The 20,485-nt window shown below is 37.2% G+C and overlaps 1 protein-coding gene across 10 annotated transcripts in view; it reads left to right on the top strand.

The window, feature by feature from the left end:
* ZMYM2 (zinc finger MYM-type containing 2) overlaps positions 1-20,485 on the top strand; it is an 86,097-nt gene that overhangs the window by 51,386 nt on the left and 14,226 nt on the right. For 8 of the 10 annotated variants that reach the window (XM_031066081.1, XM_031066080.1, XM_031066084.1 and 5 more), the window contains 7 exons: positions 8,281-8,453; positions 14,508-14,673; positions 15,541-15,575; positions 17,317-17,446; positions 17,613-17,731; positions 18,422-18,593; positions 20,102-20,203. In XM_031066081.1, the coding sequence (XP_030921941.1) occupies positions 8,281-8,453; positions 14,508-14,673; positions 15,541-15,575; positions 17,317-17,446; positions 17,613-17,731; positions 18,422-18,593; positions 20,102-20,203 (897 nt within the window). The remainder of the gene's footprint in view (positions 1-8,280; positions 8,454-14,507; positions 14,674-15,540; positions 15,576-17,316; positions 17,447-17,612; positions 17,732-18,421; positions 18,594-20,101; positions 20,204-20,485) is intronic. The other 2 variants (XM_014311771.2, XM_031066082.1) reach the window with 1 other exon arrangement.

Raw genomic sequence — 20,485 nt, 5'->3', positions numbered from 1 at the left:
CTGAGTAATAGAGAGAGGATAGTCAAAAGCACCATTAAGGAGATCATAACTTGAATAAATACAGTGTATACCTGCCAGCTGTAGCTGAGGTCTACTTTGTGATGCATATGACAAAGAGCTTGTGTTCCTCTTGCAAATAAACCAATGACCACTTATTCTGAAGGAAAACCATCAGTTGTCATCAATGGCTACAGAAATAGCACAATCCAAGAATGAATAGTGCCTAGATCTGATGTGGGAAGGACAGGGCCAGGACTTTTGATGGACTTTTGGAGGTCAACAAATAGAAGTTCCATTTTCAGATGTGATAGATTTCCCCTCCCCTTTTCCAGGCACCTAAATATCACTGGTTTGTCCTTAATTTCAAGTATTTTTCCAGATATATGTCCAGCTGTTTGTAAGATAACAAAACCAGTACAAGTACCAAATGTTTTTTGGATGTGGAGGTCATCCCAGTTTTGATATTGCACATTGTTCAAGGAACTTCACCAACACAGATTAGTTTTTTGAGCATGCAGTTATTCTTCATCAGAAGACAATGTATCACAGTTCGAGAAGGAATAGCCAGAGGTACTCAGTCACAAAAGTTGCTGGCATTTTTGGAAAAAATTGAACCCTCAAGGGGAAATGTGGTGAATTTTCAGGGGAGTGTTTATAAAAGGCTCCTAGACAAAATCAGAAGTTAAACACATGTTGAAATTTCTGCAAGTGTGCTTACTTGTTCATTTTTTGCAAACTGATGGGAAAGCATATATAAGATCAACCACAAATATCCCTTGACTGCTTACAGCTGCCCAGCTGGAGCACTGAAGATGTTGTCATTGCTCCCATTCTTCATACCTGAAGGGTTTTTTCACACATGCATATTCATATATATATTTGCATACAAACCCTGGCACCCACATTAAAGTCTCTTGGATCAGTATTTCTGTGGGGTTTTATTCTAGCTCTGTTTCTTTATATGTTTCTCTTGAGACACTTCAAAACATGTGCAAAAGGTAGCTGAAACCTCCATTATAATAAGGTGTGATTAGAACTGATGTAGGTTTTGTGCTGAAGATGGGTATTAATTTCCTTCATGGAGTATAGGATGCTTTTTTCTGTTTTTGTCCAAAAATTGGATGCTATGTGGAGATTGAACAACCTCAACAGAGTAGATGAAAGAGTTTAATCTGTTCCACTGGTGCTGAGGCTGTCCTGGTGTTTTGCCACTAGAATGCTGCATTCCAAAATATCTATGTCTAAATTAAATAAGATATGTATTATGTATGCTAAAGTAAGAAGTAGCTTGTGGATTTTTATGTATGTAGTTACATGAGTGACAGTTGAGGATAGGCTGTACAAGTTTTTAATCCTGAGGAAATCTTCAAATTACTGGGTTTTGGATATTTTGGAAGTGGTTTTTTTTTTTGTTTGTTTTTGTAATACATATTCCTTCTGAGTCTGGGAGAACAAACCAGTCTTTGGCAATCCAGCAATGAAACTATTTTATGATGAGTATCACCATAATTTTATTTTATTTGTAGACTTATTTAATTCATCTTTCTAGTGGAACTAAGTGCTATGACTTAAACAACACAGGCTTAATAATTTTATAATGCAAATTTTAATAACACTGATACATATCTGGTTGTCTTCTTCTAGGAGGGAGAATGTCATTAGGCTGTTGGAGTAGCTCAGTTATCTCATGCTTGGGAATTCTTTTCAGATGGATAATACAGATAAAAGACAGCAACTAGCAACTGTACTATCATCCTGATAGCCTGCTAGTAAATATCTGGGAATTATGGTTTCTACAAATGAAACTCAATGCAGGCATTGAGTTTTCTCTGAAAACATCTCTGATGTTTCATCTAAGTAGAGATAACCTCTTAAAATACTGTAGAGTCGACAAGTGGAAAAATAAATTCAGGAAATTAAGTAGTTTTACCTTCTTCTAGGAAAGGTTCTGTTAAAGCATTGTAGATTTTAGAGAGGGATTTTCCCAACCAGTACTGCACAGTGGACTGTTTGTGAAAGTATACTATTAAATGATAAGCTGATTAATTTTTAGATTTATATGAAAATACTACAGATACTGAGATAGCCTAAACACAGATATGTTAAGTTTTGTAGAGGTGCTTACATTCCAGTGATTCATAATCAATTAGGCTACTACCTGATATTTATAGCAATTCTTGTTGTTATTAGAAACAGCAAAAAATTATGTAGAAGCTGATGTGTGATATGAGGTGTTGCTGAGACTTAGTTAGAGTTGCTGGGCTTCTGTGGTGGATGGGCTGAGGAAGAGTTGGTGCACTGTCCCTGCCATGCTGAGCTGCTGTGTCCCCCTAGATAAAGGGAGTTGCCATCAACCCTTTAAGTATCTCTTCGTTCCTGATTTTTGGTCTCATTATTTTTTAAAGTGAGAGCTACAGAAACTGTTCACACACAGCTTTTTTAATAGTTTACATTAGCAACTATCTTTTTTAGAGGCACCGATACTTTTGAAAATAAAATGTACAGAATTTGGGCTCATGTACAGAAATTTTTGAAGACAGTATGAAATCACCCTTTTACACACCCTAGGATTTGTGCTTCACAGAGCTGGTATGTCCCTTTCAACAGCTCTTGATGGAGACCTGCCATGTTGAAGTAATTTGATCTTGCTACGTGCCTAGTTTGATTTTGCTCGTGACCACTTCTTCTGGCAGTGTTCCTCTTGAGATAAATTCTAACATTCATAATTCTAAATGTCAGTTTCCTTATGGCTTTCATTTAAAGCTTTATTTGGTGCTGAGTTGGGATATCCTGGCAAAAGGGGCAAGTGAAAAGCAGAACACATCTTAAATACTGCAAAATGCATGATCAGTAAAAATACTTGTTCACAATTGCAGGAGTCATGTTGTTACTGCAGGAGGATATTCCTTTCCTACAAACTGGGTTAGTAGAAAAGTGGAAGTGAATGTTGGAGGTATTTAGAGGTGCCTGGGCTATTCTGAGACACTCTGACGTCCTTAGTCTGCTACGGACAGAAGTTAGAATGAGACATTCCTGGCATCTCGTTGAGCCATGGCAGTGTTCTCCAGGGGACTCTGATGGCGCAGAGGCCATGGTTGTGGCCATGACTGTTCAGGCCTTGTCATCTGATTAAGTAGTCTGGTTTTAAATCTTTGAGCCACAGATGACTGTTCCAAACAAATTTTGTTACTGTAAAAGCTAAAATAATATTTTTTACTTATAGAAATGAATTAAGGTAAAAGGGACAGCATATTCAATACTGACAAGTCCCTTAGGAGATATTTAACAGGCTCCCTTGCTACAGAAGCTCCAAGTGAAGGCTTTTGGTTATGCTGAAGGAAAGCAAAGTTCTGCACCTCCTAGATAAACACACATGGAAGTGCTGGACAATTGGTTCTTGTGGTATTCCACTTGTGGAGGAGTCTCAGTGTAGATGTAGTTTCCAGTTAGTGCTTCTTGGATGTATCTCTTCTGAAATTACTAGACAGTTTTAACTTGTTAACCTGGATTTTGATATTTCTTACAGTGTTCTTGTAGCTGAGAAATGGAAAGGTATAACTATGCTTTGGAAGAGACTGTTTATCTTCCATTCCCTTTCTAGAGGGAGAACATTGATAGCATTCAAGTAATATAATTTAAAATTTCTGTACATGTACTGAGTCTTGAAATTTTTGTTTTTCTTTGTGGAGAGATAATTTGTAACATGGTAAAGAGAATCAAGTGAAATCCTGTGCATTGTTCGACAAGAGCGGTCCTTCCTAGATTTCCATTCTTCAGTGTTAATTCCACTGTTGTGTCTTTTTTTAAAGAGGTTTGATGGAGTTCTTAGAGCAAAGACAGCATTCAGTGGTGTAGATAAGGGGTGATGCAATTTAGTGTGCTGAGATTATGAGCACAAGGAGAAGAAAGCTTATAAAGATGCTTCTTACTAATGTGAAAGAATTATCAACCTGAAAAGATTTAAGAATAAGCAAAACATGAGTAACTGGATTGGAGTAGGAGGGAGGAGAATGAAAGGAGATAGTATCTAATATCAGGAAATACTAGGATAAACTGAAGTTGTATGAAGGTTGGATTAAATAATAATAAAAGGTTCCTGAGGTGAAGACAAGGAAGGAAGGGGGTATACACAACTTCTCATCTCACAGAAGAGGGTAGGGTCTACTTTAACTGTAATCCAAGCAGGACCCAGAATTTGGATACATTGCATCTGTTTTCCTAAAAATAATGTTTGTTATGAATCCAGAGACAGCAGGTGATAGCAGTATGGGTATGGAAGAGGTTTTGCATTCAAATCAGTACTGAGGGAGATGGAGCAGAAAAATCTGGATGGAACACTGTTCCAGAAATCTTCCCTCACATAGCTTGTGATGCTAAAGGCAGGTTGTTATTCTTCTCTAGAACAGGTAACAGTTGAAGTTATTACGAGATGAGAGAAAAGCAAGTTTTGAATATTACTTGAAGGACAAAGGTAGTTTAGTAAGGACAGGATTTCAGAGGTAAAAACCCAATTCTTTTAGGATGGAACAAGTACTTTTTATAAAATATATTAGTCCCTGTGGTAAAAAGGGACTGGTGTTGAGGACTCAGGATTATTTCTGGTTCAGCATTCCTTTTTACACAGCTACTTGATGTAGAAATGTACTGAACTACCTGTAATTCAGGTAGGTGCTGCTGGTAGAGTAAGACCATGTTCTTAGTAGCTTACTTGCACTGAGTCTGCAGTCAGTCAAGTGAAGCAGGGTTTTCTGCTGTGGGCAACTGTGCAGGGCTGAACCTGGCAGAGATCTTGCATCTGCCAAGAGAAAGGAAGCTCTCTTAACCTGGAACTTCCCTGAGGTGAAGGTTTTGAGGAACTGCCTGGGTGCTGTCCTGTCACCACTCTTCTCTTGTATGTGTTCAGATCATTTCTTTTTCTACCATTTATATGGGGAAGCAAAATTCAGGGCTCTTAAGAGATAGGTTTTGTGTTGGGTTTTGCTTGGAAGCCAGAATTCTAATAGCTTAATTAAAGATAAGTTAAGTTAGCAAATACTCACCTACTTGGTTTTTGTTTGCTTCAGATTTTGAGTTGGAGATACTTCTGCAAATGGTCCTTAGCGATCTTTCTGAGACAGCTTGTGGGATGGTGTTAGAGCTTTAATAATGACTGTAATTAATGGCTGGTGTAGCTTGAGCCAGATGACCTGTGCTTATAATTTCTTTGAAAGTAAGAGCTGTTTTCTCTCCAAGGCACTTTAAAGCAGTAGAGGTTTTTATCTCATCACACTGTAACTTGTGGGTCTGGTGTTGTAGCAGAAATCTTGAGGAACTTAGGATTTTACTCAGATTTCTTTGTTCAAAATGTTGGGACTGTCAGCTGTCTGTTTTAGGCAGTGCTTATAGTCATGAACCTGAAGTCCCCAGGGGAGTTAGGCTGAACAACCCCTCAGGATTTTAGTGTTTATATTACAGAGGTCAAACATTCAGTGCTTTTTGCATTGCTCGTTCACAGTGTGCTGTAAATCAAAGCCAACTTCATGGTCACATCTATAAGGCCAGCATGGGTATTACTGCTATGTTGATTCAGAATTTCTCTTGTGCAAGAGAAGACCAAATTGTTGGAGCTTAGAATCTGTTTTGCCAAAGTCAAATACTTTTATCCATACAAACAGTCTTGCTCTTTCAGCCGAAACCGTAGCATTGTAATAAAAATGTATATACTGGACTGCAGACTACCAAGGACCTAAGAAAGGCATTTCAGTTTCTCTTTCTTTGAAGTCACAAGATCTTGAAGCTAAACCAGTATTTCCCTGGCCCCATAGATTAAGTTACCTATTATAAACACATAGAAGAGTTTCAGGCAAATCTGTAGAATTTTGCTCATGATGTTGCAAAAGAAAGACTTTGTAAAGATTCTACTTTAGCAAGTTTCAGGATTCTAAGAATCTACTGTCAACATCCAGAGTTTTATAAAAAAGGGTTTTTTATCTTCTGTAGAGACCTCCTTCAGCAAGAAGCCCTGCAGTCAGCAATCTATAAAAAAACCCCATGTTTTCCAGGCATTTAGGTCTTAAGGGCTGGAATGTTTGACTTTTTTCCTTACTTAATGTTCACTGATAATTTTCCGTGAGTCACAGAGATGTGGAAGATGTTTGACTTTAGAGTGGAACATTTCTTACCTGATAACTTTTTAAAATAAAATAGCCACATTGTCTTTGACTTTACTTTCTGTAGTTCAGCAGCCAAGAAAGTGTTTATTTTTTCCATTCCTTTTTGAAAATTATTTAGCCAGATGGACATAGGTTGCCTGGTTGGTAGTAGAAGAGTGTTACTAAGTCTGTAGTTTTGAAAGTGTGATGCAGCATTGGGTGTCTCTTCTAAGAGACCACTGAAGAGGAGGATACATTGTGATGCTAAGATATCTCTGGAATTCTAAAGAGGTGGAAAGAATATGATGCTCCATGTAATAATGAGAGATACAGCCAGCAGGAAAAAATACTGGCAAGAAATTCTGCTTTTAATTGGTACTTTTAACTAATAGCTTACACACACTGCTATCTTTAGGATTGTTATTTCCTTCAAAGCAATATATTTAAAAGTCCAAATCATTTGCACTCTAAGGATGGTTTCTGGATATGGCACTTTCCATCTGTGCTAGTAATTTTTTTATTCTGTTGTTGAAGAACTTAAAAGAAAAAACCCAAAGAACAAACAAAAATAACAACCCAAACAAAACCACTTTAAACCAAATTACCTATAGTGTCTTATTTGTACAATATTCTATAAATGTCTTGTTTTGACATTACTAGCAAATTTAATTAGTTAGCAAAGCTTGTTGCATTACAAGTTTAAGTTCCTCAATAACCTTTTGTTTTTGGAAGATTCAGTTTGCTGCATCTTCCATTTGCATTCTTGTGCTTTTAGTGATCTAAAAATAGTATCTCAGTTTGACACGTATTAGTTCTGCCCTAATAGACAACAGCAGAAGTCACATAATTGAAATTACTGAATACATTATAGAATTTTAATATTCTGTATGGCAGAGGAAGTACAGCATGTATCTTACATACTGAGTTTCATAACTTACCACAAGTACAGAAGTCAGCATCTGTTAGATTATATGTACATCCTAGCAGAGTGGACACTTGGAAGACTTGAGTTCTCATCTTTGGTGGTGCTGTGATATTTGGTAGATCATAAAACCAGGTGCAGTTCCTTAGATTAAAGGTCTATGTAAATGTTATCTTGTCCCTCCAGTGTTTGATACAGAGAGTTACTTCATCTTCTCAGTCTGTTCTCTCCTGTAAAATTAGAACAATTACAGAGGTATACAGTATATTATTTAGGCATCAGCTGAATAGGTGCTGGATTTGAGGTCATTTAAATACAATATATTCTAAAAATAGCCTGTATAATAGCTACGGTATTTGTCTTTTAATGCATTTAATATGGTAGAATGTTTTTCTAATTTGCTTGAGGGAGGATCAGATTATGGAAGACTATAGCTGTCGTTATTGCAACCTTTAAAGTATGACTGCATAGTAAATGGAAAAAAAACCAAAAAACCCACCAAAAAAACCCCAGCAAAAGCCAAACCAACACAAAACAACCAACCAAAACCAAAATAACCAGCATCTCCACCCGACCCCAATGTGGAAAAAAAAAAATTAAAATATTAATTGTATATAAACTCTTCTCAGATTTCATGTGTAATTTCCTGTCATTGCATAACTCTCACTACTGACCATTGCTTGCTTACTGTTACATATTTTAAGAAATCCCTCAGTTCTGAGGTCATCTTGTACATATTAGTGTTCTTAAATATTAATGAGGTTTTTTAAGTGGTTTGTTGTATTAATATAAATAAAGGTAGTAATAAAATGTTAGTTGATCCATGAAGATAGGTATTTCTTTAGTAGATAGCATTGTCTGGATCTCTAGCATTTTGAGGATGTGTAACTAAGCAATGTAACTCCAAGTCAATACTTTTGCATGGGTCTATATTAAAAGAAAATGATGTATTTTTTTTCCTGACTTTGTATTCAGGAATTTGATAGAAAAAAATCAGCATAGGGTTTTGAAAAAGATGCAGGCATCACAGGAAACCATAGAGTTGTGTAGAAAAGGTATTTGGGTGAAAAATGTCTTGAAATATAGTCTTACTGTGCAACCTGAATTTGTCTGAAGCCCCAGTTGTTAGCTGTCGTTGAATTCATTTAATTTTCAATATTTAGCTCTTAACTGTGATATCTCTCTGTAAAAGTTACTTTGTTCCTAATGTTTAAAATCTGTTTCCAGGCTGCAAGCTGCTATATAAACAAGACTTTGCAAGACGGTTAGGACTGAGATGTGTTACTTGTAATTACTGCTCACAGCTGTGCAAAAAGGGAGCAACTAAGGAGCTTGATGGTGTAGTGAGAGATTTCTGCAGTGAAGAGTGCTGTAAAAAATTTCAGGACTGGTACTACAAGGCAAGTAACTCAGAATTTTTGACGAGAGCTCCACAATTAAAAAAACCAAAAATGCACATGTGAGGATATCTCAAGGACTGTGCAGCAAATATGGCTTACTTCAGCAAAGCATTTGCTATAGAATAAGCAAATGTATTAATTTCATAATTTCATTTTTTGTAGATCTTAGAGCAGCATTTCTATAATCTGATTTTATTGATTCGTTTGGCAAGGAAGTCTTGAGTTACAGAAAACAAAAAAATTAGTATGTGTATTGTTACTTTACAATTCCAATTTTTTCTCTGTTAATACCACATTTTTCTTGTCAAAACTTCTTTAATGTGTATTCAGAATGTTGAAAACGCTGTTAGTAGCAGCTGGATACCTTGAGTTCACCGATATTAGCAGAGTTTTTCTTGTTCCTGTTTTTGCCTCCTTTTTTGCCTTTTCCCTTCTCCCACAGTTTGAACTGCAGAGGCTTTGATTGTTCAGTATTTCGCAGTGGAAAGGATGCCAAAGGAAAAAGCAAGACCAAATGGATTTCTAATAACAGTTTAAATCAAACAGATAGCATCTATTTCTAAGTCTCTGGAAGCTTAACTGCCTTGTGAAGCACCAGCAAAGACTTCACAATAAGAGTTTTTTTGTTTACATTTTTTGAAAGGAAAATATGAAATTGGACTGGGTTTAACCTGCGATTAGTGCCATGGATAAAATATTTGATCTCTGGTGTGAACGTCCTGGAAGGCTACACTGATAATTTCAAAACAAGAACTACATTGTGGATGCAATTGCTAAAAAGACAGTACAAAATTCATCACCGTACCAAAACTCTGCACACAGCCTGGAAGGCAGTAACAAACTTGAAATGTTAGAGGGCTAGATACAAGTCCTGTAATTCAAGATGATCTACCTACCATAAAAGAACTGAATATGAAGATACATCTGATATTTTGGAATGTCTGGTTCCAGAAATGTTACAGCCACACACTGTAAATTCTTTATTTTGAGTAATGTATGTAGGGTCTTGTTAGACATTCCTAAAAGAAAACTTCTGAAGACAACAATGTGTTTCTTTTGTCTCACATGAAAATAGGGTGACAGAGCTTGGCTGCCAAGTTCTTAACTAAAATATTAACTTCATACAGTCATATTTAATCTATCTGTATGCCTTAAAACATGGGGTGTGAGATTAAATTTATCCCTCTGAAAAAAGTGCCTTCTGGTAGAGAACTTAAATCTCTGGTGTGCTTTAGAAATCTTTTGATGATTCAGCAAAGAATATAGTCTGGAGGTGTGCATACCAACCCTCTTAATGTACCTAAGCTTCTGTGGAAGCTTGTGCTGTGATTCAGCTTTGAGAACCACTTGAAAACTTGGGCTTCATATTATCCTGATTCATGGGATAAGGTAATAACTGGCCCATGAAGTCTGCATAAATGCTGTTGGTACTGTGTCACAGCAAAGTTAGATCTGATGTCATAAAAAGGCAATTTAAACAGATTTGCTGGTAACTTTTGATACTTGATAATGTTGATGTGTTAGATACTTTTAGGTTTTGAATGTTACAATTGCTAGTGTAACTAGGATTCCAATGAAGAATTGTTAATTGTAATTTTTTTCAAGTACTTCTTAAAGCCTTAATGCAATTGAATTTTGGTTAAAAAAGCTTGAGATTTATTACATGGGAAGGACATATAATAGGTTTTGGGAAATTGTGTCTTTTGCTAAAATTCTCTTTTTTATTTCTTTACATTCTTGCTGATAACTTCTCCCACTTTACAGAAGTCACTCCAGATACCTTAGATCTGGTAGTGCATTGTTAACTCAGTATTCTTACGTAGCCAAAATAGACAATGATCAAAACATGGGAAGACAGAATAGATGAGGACCATTCTCTGAATTTGTACTTTAGCTGTTTTGTCTGTTAGCTTCTTAAAAGAGTAGTTACATATGTATGAGCTTTGTCTCATTTATGCAATGTCCAGTGTTATTTTGGCGTTTCAATGAATGTATACATGAAGAGAAATAAGTAGCAATAACTCAGTAATGTTTTAACACCATCATTGTGTTCATTAAACAAGTGTTTGTCTCCATCTTCTTTGTCTACTTTTTTTTATGGACACATCTTTCTCATGTAGTATTATCTGGAAAACATTGTAACCTTTTAAAATAATCAAGTATTGTGGGAGCACTTCCATGAATGCCAAAATTCTCTTCTCAGAAAGCCCAAAGAAGTTAGCAATAGTAGAAGCACAACAACTTTTCTAGAAGTATTAAAAGTTCATTAGACTAACCTAGATAATAGTCCTTTAAACCTAATATGGGGCAGTGAAATATAAAAGAATACTTTTAGTCCTGATCATTTGTTGGACAAAAGCTGCAGTTGGTGCCAAGTTCTGAGGAAATTTCTACTCTTTGGGTTCCATGCACCTCTGAGACAAAAGGCAAAATTGTGGGTGTCTTGAGGTTAGCTCCCTAAGTTTTTAGAGCTCCTCCTGTAAACTTGCATGCAATGGTTTGGATACTAATCCAGAAAATGCCTGGGAAATGTCAGTAGAAATCTTTAGGTAGCCTGATGTTTGATGACAGTTTCAATCATTTGATGTTATATTAGAGCATTGAAATTACCTTGAAAAAGAGTATACAGTTCTGAGAACAGCACAGAAATCTGTTTCTTTAAACACACACTGAGACACATTGGTGACAGTAGTGCAGCTGAAGTACTGTCTGGTTCTCCACTGGAGCCTCACAGGTCATGCGAGGCCACAGTGGAGAATTGATTAGACTCAGCATGTGCAGTGATGGCTCAGTATTCAATGGGGGTCAGGTGTCTGCAGCAAAGAGGAAGTAGGAGGTGGGGAACTACTGAGGCAAAGAAAAGTCACTGTGGCTGGTGAGCTCAGCAGAGATTTTCAGCAGTGGTAAAATTTGACAGTGGAGCCAGCATTAATCAAAATGGTAAAGACAGCAAGACAGCCTTGTGGAATTTCTGTTGTCAGAATTCAGCCATTCTCTAGTTAGACATCTCAACCTCCAGTAAGTACTCTTCCCGAATAGCTGATCTTCTTTTATACTCACTCACTCTCAGGGAACAGCTTTTGCTTCCTATTTACTGCAATTGAAGCTGGAATAGACAGCTAAGATTAGATGAAGTTAATAGCAGTCCACACCATTGGAGAACCTTAGGAACAGGTGATGGAGGGATTAAAAATGTAAATAAAAGCCCCACATATGCAAATTTTATTCTTTAACCCAAATTTGGGGCAAACATTAGTGATTTATACTAATCACCATGCCCATTTGAACATGTTGAAGTAATGGGAAAAGAAATGTACCAAAAAGCAGTTAGGAGTAGCAAAGGACTTGTGCGGTGCAAGCACAGCGAGCAGAGATGGGCTTTTTAGAACACAGAGATAAGCAGACTTGAGGCAGGTATTTTGGAGATTCAGTTAGTATTTAGTGCCACTATCCCAGGTGAAAACAAATAAAAAGGGGAAGGAAGGAAATATCATAAATTGTCACAAAAATCTTTAATTCATTTTCACTTTCAATAAATTTGATGATCAGGGAAGTGGGTGAGCAGACAACAGGAAACTTCAGTGCATGGAACAGTGTATAACATTGACTGTAAACAGAATTATGGAAGCAGTAGAATTCAAGAGTAGTAAATGTAGAGATGAGAAGTGAAACATCACTATAAAAGAATCCCAGGTTTCCTGAGGAATAGTAATTTCCATGCAGAAGCAAACCAGGGGTTTTTTTTACCTAAATAATTTAGTAGAAGCCCAGGAGAGACAATAATATACTTTTTCAAAATGAAAAAGGAAACCGGGGGAGGGAGAGAACAGTTGCAGGAATGAGAAAGTCACAGAATAGTTGGGTTGGAAGGGACCTTTATGAGGCTTAGTAGTCCCAACACATCTGCAATGAGCAGGGACTTCTTCAATGAGATCAGGTTGCTTGGGGTCCCATCCCACCTGACCTTAAAAGTTTACCTATCTATAACCTCTCTGGGTAACATGTTCCAGTATTTCACCCTCATTCTGAAAAACTACTTTCTTCTATCTAGTCTAAGTTGACCTTTTTTTCTGTCTAATCTTAAGCTGACCCTCCAATTTTAAGCCATTTCTCCCTATCCTATCACGACAGGCCCTGCTGTAGGAAGGCTGTAGTTGCTGGATTTGACAAGATTTGACCCTTTTTTCTTTCTTTGAAGGAGAGAAAAATGAGCAGAAAGTGGTGCTTTGATAGTCAAGCAGCGTGCAGCAGGTCAGAATAGATGGGCTTTTCTGTACATGAGTCAGCTGTCATTCTTAATCAGTGTTAGGTGGGTTTGAGATTTAAATTTAGAGTGAATTATACCTTTTTTTTTCCTACTGGTATTTCAGTCTTTTGGTGGCTTTGGAAGTTGCGTCTGCCTTAAAGGTGTGAATTCACAGCTTTCCTGAACTGGTTAAATCTACAGTATTTTGGCAATATTCTATCTACTTCTACATTTTATCTTTTTCCTCATTCCCTTCTAAGAATAAAGCTTACTTGCTCTTTTGTCCTGCTGAGGTGATCTGCAGAAGGAAATGTGTATCAGCATCAGTGAAAAGTCCAAGTGACAAAATAAAAAAAAAATTGAGGGAGGATGGGGATGATGCAGTGCTGTAAGGCCTCTGACCTTGTGTGCCCTACAGGTGCATAAGCACTGCTGCTGCTACCTGCACAGAGAAGAGAAGTACCTGCTCTTCCAGGGCCACCTGATGCTTAGCGTGAGGTGATCTTGAAGCTGCAGCTTCAGTTGCTCCCAATTTAAGCTGGTTGTACTGTTAGAAAAGAGCGTCTCTATGTATCATCTTTAAATACTTGAAAATTTCAACTGAGAGCCCAATTTCTTACACTGCTAGGGGATGATATTACACTGTTCAAATACAGAGAAGAAACAAAACATTTAATTATTTTTAAAATTGGAACTAATTGGCCTGTTCATACTTTTTTGGAGTCACAAAAACTACAGTTGGACTTCGTTTTGTTTTGTTTCGTTTTGTTTTTTTAAGCCATCAGAGCCTCGTGCATAACTGCAATGTTGTGTATGGTTTTATGTATTAATGTTTTATGTTGCATATATAATAACTTCCCTCTTCCTCTGGCTCTATTATTAGGTTGACTTGCTTTGGATTCCTGAGCATCTTTAAAGTTTTTACTTTTTTAAGGTCTGCTTTAGGATAGAGGTTGCAAACAATACTGAGGCAAGCTGTAGTGCAAACAATTATTTGCTTACTGGAAGATGTGAAATTGAGGCTGCCACTGTTCAGAGAGTAATTTACAGTGTGGCAGGTGAAATGCAGTAGAATCTATTCTGGAGAAAAACATTGGCTTAGTGATGCCTCATTAAATTAACATGCAGGTTCATGAAAGATATATTACTTAAATGTTTGAGTTTCCAAGTTACATGCTAACTAAATTTTGGGGGAGCCCTCTTTTTTTGAGAGAAATTCTCGTTTGTAAATCATAGAGAAACTTGGATGAACCAAAGAACTGGAATTTAAAATTGTTGCCAAACTACTAAAATAATGGAAATATAAAGAACATTTATGCTGATTTGATACCTAGAGAAGTTATTCTTTTGGTGACTTTTTAAAAATTCTGATACTTTTTTAAAACAAACAAAAAAAAGCCTACCAGATCTTGGAAGTAGAAAAAATGGCTTGTGTTTGTCCTCAGTTCAATAGAGTCATTAAGGAGCCTAACAGTTTCTGCTCTTGTTTTGCAGAATGCTTCAATGAAATTAATTAAAATTTGATGCACAAAATTCATTTTTGATGACTCTTTAGAAGTGAGCAATTTTTTTTTCTTTTTACGTAGTGACAAATCTGACAAATTACTAAAGCAAAGCAGATTTATTCTGGGTGCTAACCCCCAGTAAACAGTTGAAAAGGAAGGGAGCTTAACTGTTGTTCATGAGTGAGACTTAACTGTATAGTGGTACTGAATCCTCAGTACTCTTAAAAACGTAGCCTTTTAAAATGTAGCAATAATTTTTCCCCAAGGCCTATTTAAAAATGTGAAATCTTCCTTTGCATTAAGGCTGTACGGTGTGACTGTTGTAAGTCGCAAGGAGCCCTGAAAGAGAAGGTGCAGTGGCGCGGCGAGATGAAGCATTTCTGCGATCAGCACTGCCTGCTCCGCTTCTACTGCCAGCAGAACGAGCCCAATCTGGCCACCCAGAAGGGACCTGAGAACCTGCACTATGGTAGGTGCTGCTTCAGGGCTACACAAGTGCCAAGCCAGAAGCTTCCTTTCAATGAAAAATTGAAAGCTGCATGAATTATTTATTTGTCGTAATAAATTGCGTTAGGTGTTATCTTTTTCTGTGTTATCATCAGAGCTGTTGTCAGCTGTTATCATTGAGCTGTTCTGGGTTAAGTGTAATTTTAGTGCTGTATCATCATAGGAAGAGAAAATGTTTTCCTCTTTTGTTGTGCTCCAGTTTGTCATTATTTGGTCTGTGGAAACATTTCTCAAAACGCCTTTTGGTCACAGAGAGCAGATGCACTAGGAATGAAAAAAAAAGAAATTAATTAAATGGAATGAAAGGAAAATAAGTGAAATGGAAATGAAAATACAATGAAAGTATCTAGATGGGAGGAATACATTGCTTTTTTTTCCTTTCTGTTGGCAGTAGCTACTGTGTAAATTTGCTCATGGGCACTGAATACATGTTTGTGTGGTTTAAATGGGAAGTCAGGCAAAGTTCAAATAAACCAGCTTTTAAATTAATGCAATTATACCAGCTCAGCTACTTTGTATAGCCATTTTCATACTTGAATGTTTTGGTGTTTACTTTTCTGAAAGAGGCTGTATTCACATCTGACTAGAGCATTGATTTATCATTTGCCTTTGTGTAAGGCTCAATACTGGAGTGTTGAGAGAGATCAGTAGGGAGATGTTCATGAGGGATAAGTCTTGTGTGCAGTTCTCACCTGCAGTATGGTACTAATCAGTTCTATTGATTTAATGTTATATTGGTGATAGGTGTTATCTTGAACTGCTTACTGAAATTTGCTTTGATTTTGAAAAAGGAAAAAAAAATTCTAAAAATGTTTCCTTGTACTTTCAGATCAGGGCTGTCAAACTCCCCGGACAAAAATGACAGTAAGTTCATATATTAAACACACTCTCATATCTAACTCTGTCTCTCTGAGTCTGTCTCTCTTTCTCTCTTTATATGTATATATATACACAAAACATAATTAGATGTACTTAAAATGTGCAATCCCAGTGAATTAGAGGGATGCTATTAAAAACCAAAAATCAGTGTCTTTAAATGATCCTAAGCTAAATTTATGAAGCTTTTTAGTCACTTTCACATCTGTAGGTGAACTAAAAATTTCAAATATTCATACTTTCTTTTCAATGTCTTCTGGGAAACTAAATCATCAACCATGTGTTTTACATCTATAGTGCATATAAATGTTGCTTAAAAGTTGATCAACACACTGTGTGTCTTATTCATGTGTTTAGACTAACTAGTGTATTTATTCAGTATAGAAAAGGAAGAGAATTTCACTGTCCAATTGGAATATTAAGGTGGTAGCTCAGCTTTAAAAAGCTGAAAATAAATCTTCGGTTCTTAAATTTTATCCTTCCCAAGAGAAGAATTCTCCCGGTGCTCAAGGTCTGATTGATTTTGTTACAGACTAGGGAAACAGAGCCTTTTGCAGGATCACTGTCTGGAAGGGTAGGGATCATCAGTGGAGCAGCAGCCTTCAGCATTCTGAGTTTCGGTTTTTCTCAGCTTGTCAAAAATATCACTATTAATATTATTTTCTGTTAGCTTAGTGGTTTTGTTTGAAACTTAGTTTTGATTTGTTTGTTGCATGGAAGGTCTGAGAGAATTGCCTTTTAAATGCAAATAGACATTAAAGGTAAATCTTAGATTTAAATGAAAAAGTGGAAGTTTTTGATGACAATATAAATACATTTATGAGAAACAGAAAATTGCTTAGGTAACTAGAGACATCAGACAAGCTAAGCTGTCATGTTAAAAACTTTTAGTATTTTATGTTTAATGATGTTAATTCAGTCATGTAAAGATCATGTCAAAGCTATGTGTGATACAGTATTTTTAAAATATATTTTAGGGAGTGTACGCCTGGTGGAGCATATTGCTGTTCTAGGGATTGGGCTTTCTTTCCCTATCTAAATGGACATATGGGGCTAGTCTTCTTATATATGACCAAATAAAACTGAGAGTTTGTTTCTCAAATCAGGTTCTAAAAGAGGTATTAGGGTACAAAAACCATGTCTGGAACAAGGGGGTTTTTTACCTCTTGACCATAAGGATGCAGTTTGAACATTCTGGGATGTTCCCAGGTTATTTATTGTCACTGTTGCAGAGCCAGCAGGGGGAGCTCGAAGCTCGTACTTTAGGTAATAAAAAGTGTTCAGAGAATTTTCATTCAGAAATAGTCATCTTTGGACTGTGGCCTAATTCAAGAAGATCTTGAGCCTAAAGTTTGTTCATGCTGCTCATAATGAACTCTTTTTACAGCTAAAATTATTTTTTATGTTATAAAATTGCTTAAATGGCACTTTCACTTAAAGAAGCTCGTTTAAAAAAGTGTTTAGGGTACCTTCAATTAAAAAAAAAAAGGGAAACGAGCCAGAAGTGCTAGCCCTCCTCTCATGATCCTGGGGCAATGGTAGCTCAGTACTAGGAATGTAGAATAGCTTGCAATTTTAGAATAGTAGTTGGTGCTGCTTTGTTGTGTTTCTGTGAGCTTCCTCTTCGGTATCTCATTTATGGAAAGTATCAGCTGATAAATTAAGTCAAGAACTTTTTGTTGGAATCTGTGTGGTGCAACAGCACCTTCTCTTATTTGCTTGTCTGCAGGGCTCAGCTCCACCACCTTCTCCAACACCTAACAGAGAAATGAAGAACAAGGCAGTTCTTTGCAAGCCTTTGACAATGACAAAAGCCACGTACTGTAAACCTCATATGCAGGCAAAATCTTGTCAGACAGGTAACTCCTGAACTGTGCTAGAACCAATTTCCTCATTGCAGCTTTTTCTTAACTATTACTGTCTTTTAACATATTCCAAATATTCTGATTTTTTTTCCTCACTAAATTGCAGGTGTAAAATATATTTAAATACCTGCAGTATTTGCCTTTTTCTTTTTTCTCTTAGTAGAAGATGAGTGGAAGAAAGAGTATGTCCCAGTGCCTATTCCTGTACCAGTCTACGTTCCGGTGCCTATGAACATGTACAGTCAAAATGTTCCTATTCCTACCACGGTTCCTGTTCCTGTAAGTGAGACTTCAGCTTCATTTTAAATTTGGCATCCTTCGCATGCATGTGTGGGACCACCTTGTGCTGCTGGTTGTTCTCCTCCTGGTCCATCTAGAGGATTGCAGGGTGCTGCAGGGCTATTTATTGAAAAAGCGTAGGATTCCCTGATTGTTCTTTAGGACCTGCCTGCCTGCTTCCATGGTGAACATCTTGTGCCACTGAGCTTTTTAGGAACAGTTCTGAGTGATACTTCTGCTTTTCCTGAATATGCTGGATAAGCCTTTAACAGCAAGATTTGTTATTGTAATAAGGAAGCTGTAAAGGTTGTGTTGGGAATGGATGGCAGAGTGGGATAAACAGCAGGAAAAAACAAGCCACTAAAACAAGATGCTGATTTGTCCAAACTGTTAGTCTGAGGTTACAATCAGACATGTTTGAAGTTCCAAAGACCCTTCTGTTCTTTCTTTGACCAGCTGTATTTTGTCTTTTTTTTTCCTGTGCCCTTTCTTGAAATCCCTTCTGTTCCTAGTTCCTTCATATTGGGTTTTTAACCTGTCAGCATTTTTTGTTAGCTCACACTAGAGCGACTTGTTTCTAATGTGTATCAACTCCTGTCTTTCAGAAGAGTATAGAATTTTTTTGGTTGTTGTTTGCTTTGTTGTGGCATTTTTTCTTTTCTAATTATCTCTGCCTCCCTGTCTGCACAGGTGCCAGTTCCAGTTTTTTTGCCCACTACTCTGGATAGCACTGAGAAAATCCTTGCAGCAATAGAAGAGCTGAGGGGAAAAGTGCCCTCAGATCCTCTGGAAGCTGAACTACTGAATTTGTCAGGGGTGGTACCTGAACATGTTGGAAAAGCTGAAGCTTCTGATGTGGCCAGTGAGTTTCCTGATGAGTTTTTGACTGTTTGGAGTGCTGGGGGATGTGTGTGACTAGAAGGATTTGGCTTGGTTTTTTATTTTAGGGAAAATTTGAGTACACAGTGCTGTCATTGAGGTCTTATATGAAGTTGTATTGTACTTTAATGTCAGATGGCAGCTAAGTACCACACAGCCACTTGCTTAATCACCTCATGCCTGATGGGGAAGAGACTCAGGAAAAAAAGTAAACCTTGTGAATCAAGAACAGTTTAGTAATTGAAACAAAATAAAATATAATACTAACTATGCTAGTAAATACAATTAAAATAGGGGAGAGAGAGGAATAAAACACAAGAAATCTAAGTGATGCACCATGCAGGTGCTCCCCACCCACTGACCCAGCCTGTTCCTGAGCAGCAATTGGTGGTTCCCAGCCAACTCCCCCCAGTTATATACTGAGCACTGTGTGGTGTGGGATACCCCTTTGGACACTTCAGCTCAACTGTTCTGGACATGCTTCCTCTCAGCTTCTTGAGCACTCTGGCAAAACATGGGAAACTGAAAAAGCCCATGATTTAGAGTAAGCGCTATTGGGCACAACCAACACATTATTCTCATAATAAAAATGTATATCTGAAGATCAAAAAGTTCCACATACTTTGTAGTTTTAGTTTCTCAGGGCCCATGTCTCTTTGCTCTTCTTTCCTGGCTCTGCTTGCCCAAATCTTCAAGTCTTTCCTGTGTCTTTCCAGAAGTATTTGCCTTCACTTTGATGAAATTTTGAAGGTTTTTTCCAAGCTCTTTCATCAGATTTCTGAAAGGTTGTTGACAAATTACATACACTTACACTTTGTGCCTCGTTATGTGGGAGGCCAGTGGAGCTGCAGTCCTGGGAGGCTTACTGCATTCTGATCTATTGCCATTCTTCTACTAAAACTGCACATTTCTGGTAGCGCTGCAAGGTTGTCATTTTCAGTTTCTTGCTCTCTTTTGTGAAGTACAGCTAGCTAAATGAGCAGATGTATGGGATCAGAGCTTGCTCACTTACAGAGGACTGAATTTGGAGCAATCAGTATTTGCCAGAAGTTGGAGAGAGTTCAAGCTTTGTTTCTCCCTGCCTGCATGCCTTATTTGAGAAACAGATCCTGCAGAAGCAGACTTGAAAGTCTGTTCTGTTGTGACAGGATCAGGTAGGAAAATAGACAGTTAGTTTTGTCAAGATTGTTTGAGTTCTGGGATTGGTTGATATGATCCAGGTTCACCAGTGTTTGATCTTCTATACATGTGCTTTGATGACTCACCTTCATGGAGAAGAACAATGGGCTAGTAAGTAAGTATGTTGTTTGTTTGAAGGAAATCAGGTTGGAAAAGTAAATGTGAGATCCCAAGAACAAGAAAATGTAGGATGGTAATGAGCAGAACAATCAGTTTTAGAACAACTCAGCTTCTAAAGTTGTAGATCTGCTACATTTGGCTAATCCATGTGTTGGTTAAAATAATGAATTTTTTTCCTTTTGTTTTAAACAGGTGTGATAGTTGACTCCAATCTCCTAAACTCAGAGTCACGGACAAGCTTGCCTGATGTTCCATATGAGCCAGACCTTGATATTGAAATAGACTTTCCAAGAGGTAATTCTTCTGTGATTTTAATAAATACTGTGACACTCTGGGCAGCCCTTGTACCTTGTTTAATCATCCTTTCAGAGAAGCTTTATTTGATTGTAGGATCCGCCTAACTGACTGTTAGGTAAAACTTTGCTATGCCTTTGGGGGCATGGATGGGAGACTTCTGAATTAGTTCTTCCATCTTTCTAAATACAGCATTTGAAACAATGCAAAGGAAAGGAGAAGTTAACCATTCACAAAGAACTTGGGTGTATTATTTGTTTTGAGCATGGATTTAGGAGAGTT

The sequence above is a fragment of the Geospiza fortis genome, unplaced genomic scaffold (assembly GCF_000277835.1).
Source record: "Geospiza fortis unplaced genomic scaffold, GeoFor_1.0 scaffold16, whole genome shotgun sequence".
In the NCBI taxonomy this organism is placed as follows: domain Eukaryota; kingdom Metazoa; phylum Chordata; class Aves; order Passeriformes; family Thraupidae; genus Geospiza; species Geospiza fortis.
Note: the sequence above shows the minus strand (reverse complement) of the source record. Positions and strands in the feature narration are given on the sequence as shown.